The sequence below is a fragment of the Triticum aestivum genome, chromosome 4B (assembly GCF_018294505.1).
Source record: "Triticum aestivum cultivar Chinese Spring chromosome 4B, IWGSC CS RefSeq v2.1, whole genome shotgun sequence".
Taxonomy (NCBI): domain Eukaryota; kingdom Viridiplantae; phylum Streptophyta; class Magnoliopsida; order Poales; family Poaceae; genus Triticum; species Triticum aestivum.
In genome coordinates this window covers 624,191,786-624,203,722 of record NC_057804.1, presented here as the reverse complement: position 1 = coordinate 624,203,722, position 11,937 = coordinate 624,191,786, and the positions used below count along the sequence as shown (strand labels likewise).

The 11,937-nt window shown below is 47.3% G+C and overlaps 1 protein-coding gene and 1 pseudogene across 2 annotated transcripts; both read right to left on the bottom strand.

Annotated features, from left to right (window-relative positions):
• Positions 1 to 710: 710 nt before the first annotated feature.
• Positions 711 to 4,510, bottom strand: LOC123089461 (protein FAR1-RELATED SEQUENCE 5-like). Of its 2 annotated transcripts, none has more exons than XM_044511139.1 (5): positions 4,472 to 4,510; positions 4,170 to 4,385; positions 4,002 to 4,073; positions 3,852 to 3,902; positions 711 to 3,740 (listed from the first exon to the last, which is right to left on the bottom strand). In XM_044511139.1, the coding sequence occupies exon 5, from the start codon at positions 2,123 to 2,125 to the stop codon at positions 1,187 to 1,189; it is 939 nt and encodes a 312-aa protein (XP_044367074.1). In that variant the 5' UTR covers positions 2,126 to 3,740; positions 3,852 to 3,902; positions 4,002 to 4,073; positions 4,170 to 4,385; positions 4,472 to 4,510; the 3' UTR covers positions 711 to 1,186. Both variants share the same exon structure in this region, with proteins under 2 accessions (XP_044367074.1, XP_044367075.1).
• Positions 4,511 to 7,193: 2,683 nt separating this feature from the next.
• Positions 7,194 to 10,025, bottom strand: LOC123089460 (aspartic proteinase nepenthesin-1-like; annotated as a pseudogene).
• Between the last annotated feature and the right edge of the window lie 1,912 nt (positions 10,026 to 11,937).

Here is an 11,937-nt window from a genome sequence, read left to right as displayed (position 1 = left end):
ATTTTATTATCACATACAGAGGAAGGACAATAAGCTAACACACATTTTTATCCTGTCTCTTTTTTTTGTCAGGGAGTTGAGGACAGCATTGATCTACAAGGAGGGGTAAAAAGAATGAAGAACTCAAGAATACTCTAGATGTTTTAGATGTCTTTTTCTATTTTTTTTGTTCATGTTTTGTGTTCGCTCGAGGAGTGATATGGGGAAATCAGCGGATATACCAGAGTAACGCAAATATTTTTTTGTTCATATGAAAAACATTTTTTGAGTGAGGGTAATGGAAAGTAATTTTTTTGTGTTCTGTGCCAATGCTTTTCTTATTCGAACCTTCTTTTTCTTTTTCTGTTCTTTTTAAAAGAATACACTATATCATTTTTTGGTCAACTACTACGCAAAGACAAAAAGTAATGGAGAAAATACATGTAAAACCTCTTTTTTTCTGCTTACTGAATTCAATCAACATGTCTAACATTTCTCATTTATCATTCAACAAATTTCTAACATTTTTTTTTCTTTTATGCTCTGTCACTTCTCCTTATTCCCTAGACAGGGGATTTTTTCAAACATGTCTACATGAGAGGCGGGTGGGTGAAGAAAGTGCAATGCAAATGAAATTACAAAACACCTCAAGTAGTATTCAAGAAATAATATGTGCAAAGTATTAAATCCAGGTACAATCATTACCAACCAAAGTTTAATTTTCTCTCGCATTTGTTACAATGAAGTATTTTCTCTCGCATTGGGTACATCTTTCTTTTTTTCAAGGTCACCTGCACTGCCTAGGTGTTGCATGTCTTCTTTTTGATTCACTTTCTTCAAAAATATTATGCCTGAACTACAATAGTCCTTCAACCTGTGTGGTAGGCGCCTTCCTTCATTGACGATTAGCTCCATTCTGTTTGCCAGTTGATGAATCAGAAGGACCTGTAGATTTTTTTTCTTTTTGGCCAGTGACTTGTTTGATTTTTTCTTCACGTATGGACTTAATGACAAAAAAGCAAATGATATTTAAGAAATAGATACCTCTAGGTTTTTTAGTTGCTGGTTTCTTCTTCTCAAACAAAGTCTTATCAATATGCAGGTTGTGACAATTAGCAATATTATGGTCTTGGCTTCTGCAGTGGCTGCATTTAATTTCTTTCTTTGCAAGGAGCTTCTCCCTAGCTGTTAGAGAACGACTTTTCGGTCAAACTTTAGATACAACAACATCTGGGTCTTGTAGGTTGTCATAGTCATCAGGGTGGGGTTCTTGCATTTGTATTGGAGGTTCATTTTCCACAGCGACTCCTCTTGCTTGAAGCTCCCTCAACTCATCTGCCTTGGTTATCTCATCAAGCCCAGCAAATATTCTCTCACTTTCGTTCACAACATACAAGTACTTTTGATTCGTTCTTACCCCATCGGAAGCCATCTCACTGAGCATTGTTGATAGATGTGAATACATCAAATGTCTGCTCGCCTCAGTCAGTTCCATGGGAATGTTGAACTGCTTGTCTCTTACATATTTTTTGTCTTTTGGTTTCCATCTCTGAATATAATACTTGTCTGGTAGGACAGGCATGTTCAGATTGACAAGCACTTGCAGTATGTGTGCACACACAATGCCATCCTTTTGAAACTTCCCACAGATGCAAGAAAATTCTTCTTGCTTCAGGTTTGCTAGTACAAGGTAACGTTGTGTCCTGAATTCTTTTTCCGCAAGCATGCTCGACTTGTAAACCTCAAACCTTGATCCATTCTCAACAACATCCACGTGTAGTTGGGCAGCAAACTTCATTTGTTTCTGAAACCGGTAAAAAATCTGCCGGTTGTACATTCGCGATGCCTGAATCTCAAGTTCATTGTGCACCCAGAATGTTGGTTTTGTTGTCCTTGTCAACGAGTCTTGCTCCCTCTCCATGTCTTGTATGCGTTCAGATATCTTCTCATATTCTGTCATGAAACTAATCACATTGTCGGTCGACGCTACATTGTCCTTGAATATGGCATTCATGCCTTCGCTCCTTGATGTTGAATGTAAGAGTGGGAGGAAATATGTCTTGAAGTAGACAGGTGCCCACCTTCTCCTCTGTTTCCACATAATCTTAAAATAGTTAACATCACCAATGTCATACTTCTGCACCATCTCTTGCCACAGCCTTTCAAACTCTGCAACTATGAGGGAGTTGTGCACAATGTCTGTGAAATCAGCATGGAGATCTCCTTTTGTGACAAAAGTCCTGCAACATTACTCTTCAGCTTTTTTCTTCACATGAAACAGACAATTTCTATGCTTGGAAAGGTTGAAGACCTCAGGGACAACCTCCTTCATGGATGTGTCTTGGTCCGTGATAACGGTCCTTGGCTACTTCCCACCCATACGCTCTAGGAATGCCTGAAAGAGCCAAGTGAACGTGTTTATCATCTCATCTTGAATGATAGCACATGCAAACAAGCAGTTTTGTCCATGCCCGGACACACCAACAAATGGGCAAATGGCAAGTTGTATTTGTTGGTTTTGTAGGTTGTGTTGAAACTTAGGCTGTCTCCATACAAAACATACATTTTCCTCGAGTAGCCATTAGCCCAGAAAATGCAGAGCACTTTGCTTGGTTTTTGCAGATGAACCTTAAACTTGTAGTAGTATCTTGGATCTTCTGCTTGCTTGGTCCTGAAGTAGTCCAGCAGCTGCATCATACCATTGCCATCATTCTCTTTCCTGATTGATGCCCTCACATTCGTCACATATTTTTTCGTGTATGGAAGCGGGCCATGCCTTAAAAATGATAGTATGTCCATTATTTTTCTTGTTGGCAGTTTTGCTGAGCTCAATGTTCTCACTAACAACGTTTCTTCATCCGTCATTTGCTTATGTGATCTCAAACACTTCGATTCATCCGGTGGACTCAACTCATGGTTGTGCTCGAGGTTGATGTCTGTAATGAATCATCTGCCATTTTTTGCTGACTACCAGTTTAGCTTGACACCCTGTGACATCAATGACATTCCTTTTTATCTTCCTTGTCTCTGGTGCTATCTTTCCAGTTCGTTGTTGCCACCTATCTTTCCTTTGTTTCCTCCTAGCCTCCTTCTGTTCCTCATCAAGCACCTTTCCAGACCCGTTGCATCTAAAAATACATCGGGACTCGCCACCCCCTATGATAGTTTCGCCATAGTAGTTCGATGCTTTTCGCACAGAAAATCCACACAAACAAGAATAGGTGTTGTAGAATGCTTGTGCTTCTTTCGATGTCTCAAAATCCATACCCATCTGCGGGACATGGCGGCTGCGAACTTCTTGGCTACAAGTCTGAGCTGCGAGAACTGAATCATTCTCGGGAAAATTGTCAATGTCATCTGGTGAGAATCGGTCAACGGTCAACGTCATTGTCCACAGCTTCATTATCACCATGTTGATCACCATGTGCAGCAACTACCTGATTAGCATCTTCTTCAGCATCAACTAGCACTTTGTTAAATGCACTTGGATCGGTGTCTGAGTCTTCACTCCATGAACCGTCTTCATTATGATTGTCTCCAGGACAAATTCCTAGAGCCTGCAAGAGCTCAGCTCCAGGAGCTGGGATGCCATCATCCCATGTCACAGTTTGCAATGCCAAATCAGCCTCCTGGAAATCTGTCTGGTTGTTGTTCCAGTTGCTAGGATCATCTTGTTCAATGTAGTTGCTTGATTTTGGATTGTCCATGCCAACTAGCTCGCTCAACCTTGTGTTCCGCCCAGTTACCATAAATGTCTCATTCTGCATTTTTTCATTGAGAAAAAACATGTATAAGACTTCTCACTCTTATTCAACATATATGTGTCTGTGCATGCTTTTCTTGTTTTTATAAAATTCCGGTTGTGATCATACCTCAGCCCCAACAGGATAGTGCTTTGTGTGTGGTGAACCAAATAAAGGATCCTACAGAACAAAAAACAAAGTTTAAGCCAAATATCCTCAAACCATGATACTCTTCTTTTTATGAACAAGAGAGCATTTTATTCTCAGGACAGTCCAAACCTCTGATTCAGCAGCAAGCAACATTTGTGTTTATGACATGTTCATACCAAAGCCTGGACTCAACACTAATGCCTGCATGTTATTTTTTGCCCAGTTAATTTTTTCATGCACATACCGTTTCTATATCAATTTGGATAATCACAAGATACAATATCTTCTTTAACTCACATTTTCTTTATGTTTGACAATTGGGGTAGCATGTTGTCCAGTCACCGGAACGAAACTGTTACTCACAACAGCCAGAGGATGTGTCGATGTTCCAAACTGATGAACCAGATAGGCCAATGAGTAAGGCGGAATCATATGTAGAAAATTAATCCCGCCGCCTTGCATTTGAGAAATCCTTGGGTCAAATATCATTTTCGGGTACTGGGAGCGCACAGGCTACAATCAAAACATACAAGTAAGTTTTTAACTTCTTTTTTTTTGTTTTTTGTCCTGAATCAGATTTTTTAGAAGCACAATCATACCTGAGTACCAATGTAGTCGCCTGCATAGAACTCTTCATCTGCTGCAAAATTTCAATGTTAGAATGAATCAAAACTTTTTTCTTCCAATAAACGAATGCAAAAAACTTGATGCTTATGATTTTTTGCATGTGTACACTGAAAGTCTGTAGGTGTCATGACTTTGTTTTTTTGCATGACTTTTCTGTATGATCAACACTGAAAGCTGAAACCACATTATACTTTGATTTTCTTCTCATTTTTTTCTGTGAATATGAAACCTTCAACATTGTGATTTTTGTTATTCAAGGAATTCCAGCAGAGTTTGATTTTTTTAATCTATTAATAATGTGACTGCTCTGCCCCATTTTTTGTTTTCATGCAAACTTTTTTCAGATCAACTTCCTCCCTACATCAAACATTCCACACACTACAAACACAGTGACTTGAACTTATTATATGACACACACCAAATTTTGTCTAAATGTCATACACAGGCTCTGCTCTCATCACCCATGTTTTTTTCATTCAGAGAACAACATAACACATTTTTTGAACTATTTTTTTACAGACAATTGATGATGTGATCTCATTCTTCTACAGACCAGCCTCTGTTTGCTTCTCCCATCAACAGATGGAAAAAGAGAGAGGCTACAAGGATATACACGAACACCATATCCAGAGAGGCTACAAGGATATACAAGAACACCATCTGCTTGTTTGTTGTGTGGAGCAGAATTTCAGATCTGGTATCCAGAGAAGTATCTACAAGGTTGAACAAGGAGGGGGGGACTACGAAACTCACCCTGGTAAGAGCCTTCCATGCCCGTCATGATTACTTCTGGAATTTTTGCCTTCTTCTCTGCTTTTTCTCCTACTTTCTTCAGTCTTGTTCATCCATGGCGGCTGTGGGGGAAGGGGAGGAGGGTGGGGAATAGATGGGATGGATTAGCTAGTGATCTGCGGGGTGGAGGACGAAGGGAAGAGGAGGGTGGGGTGGGGTGGACACCTATAAAGTAGGCACAAAGATGCATAAACCCTGTCTGGGTTTAGCTTCTTCTTCAAGCTAGCAACCTTTTTCTACCGTCAATCAAAGCCCAGTTCTTTTGTCTATCTAAGAGACAAACAGGAAAAAAGCAAACAAGGCCCAGGAGGTGCGTTAGTTGGGTCGGGTGTGTTGGCAGGAAAAAAGAGCAACAAACAAGTCCCAGAACAAACAAAGGCCACAAGAAAGCACAACACACTGGTAGCTGGGCTGGGTGGGAGGAACAAAACAAACAGGCCTGACAATAAAAGAAACAAGTCACGTGGTTGGTGGATCGGGAGTGTTTTGTTTTTGTATGTCACGTCACACCATCTAGATGCAACATAGACAGACCCTAAATTTTATTAATAACTGTCATAGCATTGTCTACTATCAACACAATTGTATGACATCACTGTCTCGGTCTCATTTGTTCATAATATATCATTACATATATGATTTCACTTTATAGTTTTACATTAGGTCATGATAATATCTCGCAGCAACGCGCGGGGTATCATCTAGTTACATATAAAATCTGCCACATCACCCCGTAATCCCTCTCAACCTGTAAACAACAACTACAACACACATTACATATAAACCGTCGACTACCATGAGCGCTGGCATCGGCACAAGGGCATCGGTGGTGTACTGGTCGCTTCCCTCTTGGGGGCGATGCCTTGGAGGTCTGGTCCTTCGTTAGTTCGCGGTGGCTCGGGTGGCTTTGCAATTTCATCGTTGGCTAGGCGAGTGTGCGGCCTTCGGGTCAGTGAAGAAGTCAGAGCGGCGGCTCTGGAGAGTAGTGTTGTGGAGTGTCGGATCTGGTCGCGTAGGCGACAAAGTCGTCTGCTCGGGTGGAGCGGGGCCTCAGAGCCGACTAGGAAGTCGGAGCGGCAGCTCCGAAGAGCACCTTAGTGCTGTGGAGTGTCAGATCGTGTCGTGTGGGCGGGAGAGTCGCCGACTCATGTGGAGTGCGGCCTCGGGGCCGGCGTGTGTGAGTTGTTGAGGTTTATAAGCTAGAGTGGCGGCTCCGGGTCGTGTGGTAGGGTGGAAAATCTGGCTATTTGGGCGACAGGGAAGTCGGCTCGCTGGGTATGCAGCCCCGGAGCTGGTGCGTGTTTTGTTGTAATGATTTTCTGCCAGTTTTCTATATAAACTGGTCAATTCTCTTCTTCTTCATGCAAAGGCAGAGCTCCCACTGGTTCCTAAGAAAACAAGAGCAAGAGAGAGAGCATTATATATATAGAGAGAGTACACTCATCGATGGAAACTTGGGTTGAAACGGGCGTTTAAAGCCAACGGATTTTAAAGGGAATGTAGTCTATCAGAAAGTTAAGAGTGTGACTAGATCTTAGTTGACTGAGCAATAATTGTACACACGGACAACACACGGACTATTACCGGCCTTTCCCCTATTAAAGTATGATGATATAGCTTGCCCGTTAACTGATAGTTAATCAAGTCTCAGTCTGTTTAGATACAAATAAGACACAAAAAGAAAAACTAAAAAGAAAAATTTGCACAGGCTGGTAGAGAACAGGTGTTCTTTTACATATGTATATGTATTCACGTGCACGTTGAGGGCATGGCCAATGCATAGCCCCAGGGTGATGCCTCACATGCCATGTAGGATCGGATAACAGAAAATGTATGTTCGGATGTGAAAGCAGGATCCTCTGCAGGAGGCCGGTGCTTGGAGAAAAAAAGTTTGGTCCAGTGCATAAAGTTGGAAAAGTTGAAGTGAAAAATAGGGATGCGTGTGTAGTGAGAGTCACTTTTTATTCTTTGATGAGGCTCACTAGTAGTAGCTTGCATTGGCGAGAAAAAACAATACAGATGCCTCAACCTACTTTTTGTCCTGGGGCATCTATATTCATATGCCACCATTGTACATGCCCTGAGCGAGTCACAGCTGGTCGCAGCGCGCCGGCACGAAGACCAGCTTATTGCTCTCCAGGTCATAGACGATGTGTGTGTTCTGCTGCTGGAAGTTGCCTATCCCGTCATGCCGCTCCCGCCCGCCTCATGTATCACCACGCATGTCCCGTCGTCGTCATCACCGATGTCGACATCCAACACGTAGTTCTCCCGTGGAAGGTCCCAGTCCGCATCATCTAGATGGAGGATCATCTTCGGCATGGCGGGCGCCTTCTTCTTATGCGGGACGGAGAAGCACAGCATGCCGGCGACTATGTCAGACGGCAGCGGCACCTTCACCTTGAACTTCTCCACGATGCTCAGGAACACGGCCCACGGGAATTTCATGATGCTCAGATCGGAGTCGATCATCGTCCCGCCGGAGCCGTTGCCCTTGAACACGAACGTCGACGCGTTGAATGGCAGCTGTGTCTTGCCGACAGTGATGCCTTTGAGCGAGAGGTAGTACTTCATGCTGTCCAAACCCGGGGCAAACAGTGTGGACTGGATGGGGCCCGTGGCCTGCGCTTGAAGGTCATCCGGCGTGCCCAGGAACACGGGGCTGGTCCTGGAGTCCACCATGCTGGTGAAGCAGTAGGAGAACCTGGCGACCTTGAGCTGCGACGGCAGTGACAACGACCCGCGGTCGAAGCCGGCGATGCCGGACTCGTTTGATCCGAAGAGGCCGGTGTAAAACATGCCGCAACCAAAGCGAAGTTTTTGGCACCGCGGCGACCTTGCCGTTGGGCAGCTGCTGGAAGGTGAAGGTGTCCTCCACGATCTGCCTCGTTGTGACCGAGTTGTCGCCGTAGAAATAGTTTTTTAGAAAAGGAGGATGTACCTGGCCTTTGCATCTGGAGGATGAATGCAATCATATTATTAATTATTCATAAAGACCATACAAGGTGATACATCAATAAGCCTGAAGCCACCATCTTGGCAGCGCTGTTGCTACTCCTATCCCCTTGATGAAGGTGTGCTGAATGTCTGGGCCTAATACCAAACAGACATCGCACCAAAGCCTAACATCTAAAACGGGTGTCCCATCCAAGCCACTGCCTGGATTGGGTCCCACACCGGTCTGGCACTCTCACAGTGAGCTCTGCACGCTGCAAGGGTCGTCACCTCCATCTTCCATTGTTCCATCCTCAGAGCGGAATTGATGCACCGACCTTGCCAGGCCTCTCTGCCATCAACGCCACCATGACACCAGACAGCTTCCTCCTCCTGCATGAGTCCATCTCCGTGCATCAGACACCGAGTCTCCACTGCGCTCTGCCGCCGAGACCCACCTTCAACGATACGGTTGATGCCACACTGCTCCACCTACATGTCATCTCGCATCGACTCCGAACTACTAGCAACTCCACCACCCTGAGAAGCCCCTGCCCGATGCCTTCAGGAAGGAACACGACACCAAAGTGCCATCGTCGCCCAAACAGAGGAACAAAGGCCTTCGCCTGCGCTCATGGCAGAGGTGGGGGGCATAGGATCCACACCGAAGTCTCCAGGAAGAGAATCGGCACCGAGGGTGTCGACTTTGGTGCAGCCGCCACGCCAGCCTGGAGTTTTCCTCGGATCCATGCCCACCCACCAGATTCGTCTAGGCAGCATTGACGTCGACCGTAGTCATTACCTTAGCCAGTATGAACCGGAGTAGATTGAGTCGGAGACGACGCCTCCCATGGAACTCCGGTCGGCCGTTGAGGAGCCGTCGTAGTGCCGCCGCCTCCACGTCGCCCACGCAGCCGTGGAAGGCCCCCCATCTGCACCCGCGGGTGCCGCCCGCCAGGCAGGCCACACCGCGCACCACCAATCGAGGCCGCCGCCCCGAGATCCGATCTGCCAGCCGCCGCGCCGTGAGAGCCAGATCCCCATGCCTGCGTCCGGGCACCACAGGCGCTCCCATGCGTCGTACACACTCGCCACAGCCCCAGCGCAAGCTCGCCACAGCTCCCCCTTGCTCCCACGGCAGACGCCCTGCAACGCCCGAGCACTGTGAGAGGGAAAACTGGAGTGCCCCGCGGCCGCCGACGCTATGCCGGGCAAACCGACACTGTGCGGGCTTTGCCCCGTGGTGCCTGCTGGCGGCGGTGAGGGGAGGGAGATCTGGCGAGGCACCCAAAGAAGTAGGTGTAGAAGCAGATGTTGCTGCGGATGGTGCACCCGGAGAGCGCGAGCCCTCCCTGCGCGCAGACAGGGTCGAACCACGAGACGCCGTGGACAGTGCTGGAGGCAGAGGTGTTGATCGTTGGGAATGGCTGTTGAAAGCAGACCTGGCAGAAGCACTGCATCCAGGCGATGTCGCTGCGGTGTCCAGCGTCAGCGCCACGCGCTACGGGCGCGGCGTGCTGATGCCAAAGTGGATGAGGTACTCGGATTGCATGTTTTCGATGCCGACGGTGCCACGGGCCACGGGTGCGGCACCGGGTGCGCATTGGCACCACGGCCAGGTGCTGGGCACCGACTGTCTATGCGGGCTAGTGACTGAGCGGCCATCCGCCGGAGCAGTTGGCGATTGGTGAAGCCGCGGCCGCTGTCGACGTGCATGAGGTAAGCCCGCAGGGCCGCCGCGTGGCCGGCCGCCGACGAGGCTAGCAAGACCATGAGGAAGAGAACATAGGGTAAGAGCATCTCCAACAGCCGCGCTTCGCGCCGCGCACTAAAAACTAGTATGGCGCGCGCGCTTCGGCTGGTTTAGCACGGCCGCCAGCGCTTGCTCCAGCAGCCGCGCTATAATGCAGCGCCCGCGACTCGCCGGGCATTTTAACATATATGGCATTTTGGACACAAAATGAGTTTGAAACATTCATCAAAATGCAATGAACATGTGAAATTTGGCACAAACAAGTTGATGAATAAAAGTTCATGCCCACAAGTTCAAAATCATGCCCACAAGTTCATCCAACCAAGTTCAAAATGCAAACTAAAGTTCAAGACATAAATGAAAGACACATCAATCATCTTCCTCGTCTTCGTCCTCATCTTCCGAAGACGATTCTTCCGCCTCCGAAGATGAACCTTCCTCCCTAACCTCATCATGCACCGCATCACGTGAAACTCCGACGGTGTTGGCAAGATCTTCAACGGCATCTTCATGGGAATGTGTGTGAGGAGGCACATCGAAAGACACTCCACCCATGCCTCCCATGAGAGAAGCAAAACTCATGCCTCCCATGGCGGCCATAGCGTCGGAGGGTGCTCCAAAGCCACCCATGCCTCCCATGGCGGCCGGAGGTGCACCCATGCCTCCCATGGCTCCGAAGCCACCCATGCCTCCCATGGCGCCAAGGCCACCGCCACCCATGCCGCCAAGGCCACCGCCACCCATGGCGCCGAGCCCACCACCACCCATGCCACTGCCACCCATGGCATCGAGGCCACCGCCACCCATGCCGCCAAGGCCACCGCCACTCATGCGGATCATGGCTCTTTTTTGGATCAAGACTTCTTCACGGGCAAGGTTGACGTATTCCTTTTGTGCATCATTGAACAAAGATGTGTCCAAGAAGAACAAGTGCTTCTCCCATTCCAACAACTTAGCTCGCTCCTCCATGCCCACCTTCCTCTCCTCCAATGCCACTTTCCTCTCCTCGGCGGCCACCCTCCTCTCCTCGGCCGCCAACCTCCTCTCCTCGGCCACGGCATCTTGGTTCCTTGCCATTTTCCTCACCTCGTTGGCTTCTTTTCTTGCCTTCACAATAGCTTCCGTAGCATTTTTGAGCTCATCATCTCCTTTCCTCTTCTTCTTTTTGGTTTTGTCTTTCTTGCACCCATCCGTTCGTTTTGGCTTCGAGTATGAAACCGAGTTGGGTGTGGGGCTTCTCTTGCCGTCATCACTTGATGCATCATCCTCCTCCTCATCATCATTCAACTCAATTGTTCGCTTGTATTTGTTGCTCAAATGCAAATCATCCAAATCTTCACGCTTCTTCCATTTCTCATCATCCTTTAACACTTCATAGCAATGACGCAAGGTAAAGATCCTTCCTTTCTTGATCTTCCCCTTCTTGGTTGTCCTCGTCTCTTCTTTGAACAAGTTTTGTGCAATGTTATACTACAAGAAAAACAAAACAAGTTAGCACTTCGGACACCAAAAACAAGTATGATGAACATGTATGAGATGTCACTTACTCTATCATCCTCATTTGTGCCACTTGGGTTAATCTTGTCAACTGCCTTTTGTGCGGCCGTCCACTTTTGACAATCCGAGTTGATTGTCGACCATCGGGACCGAAGTGATCTCTCGGAGCGGTCAATTCCACTCACGTTGTGAGCATCAAAGTGTTCTTTCATTCACCCCCAATAAGCATCTCTACTTTGATCACCTCTAATGGATGGATCCCTCGACACTTGCAACCAAGTATTGCATAGTAAATTGTCAGCGTCGGCGGCCGGCTCAACGAGTGAGCTCGCCGGCGCTTCGGTAGCCGCCGCGCCCGTCGAACGCCCTGCAAGCTTCTTTCCCCTCGCCTTCGAGCTACCAGAGCAGTCCGCCACCTTGTTCTTCTTCGCGGATGTTTTGCCCTTCTTCGGCCGCGCCGCA

Coding starts and splice junctions, on each gene's coding strand:
- LOC123089461 (XM_044511139.1), bottom strand. CDS start 2,125: ATGGTGCAGAAGTATGACATTGGTGATGTTAACTATTTTAAGATTATG.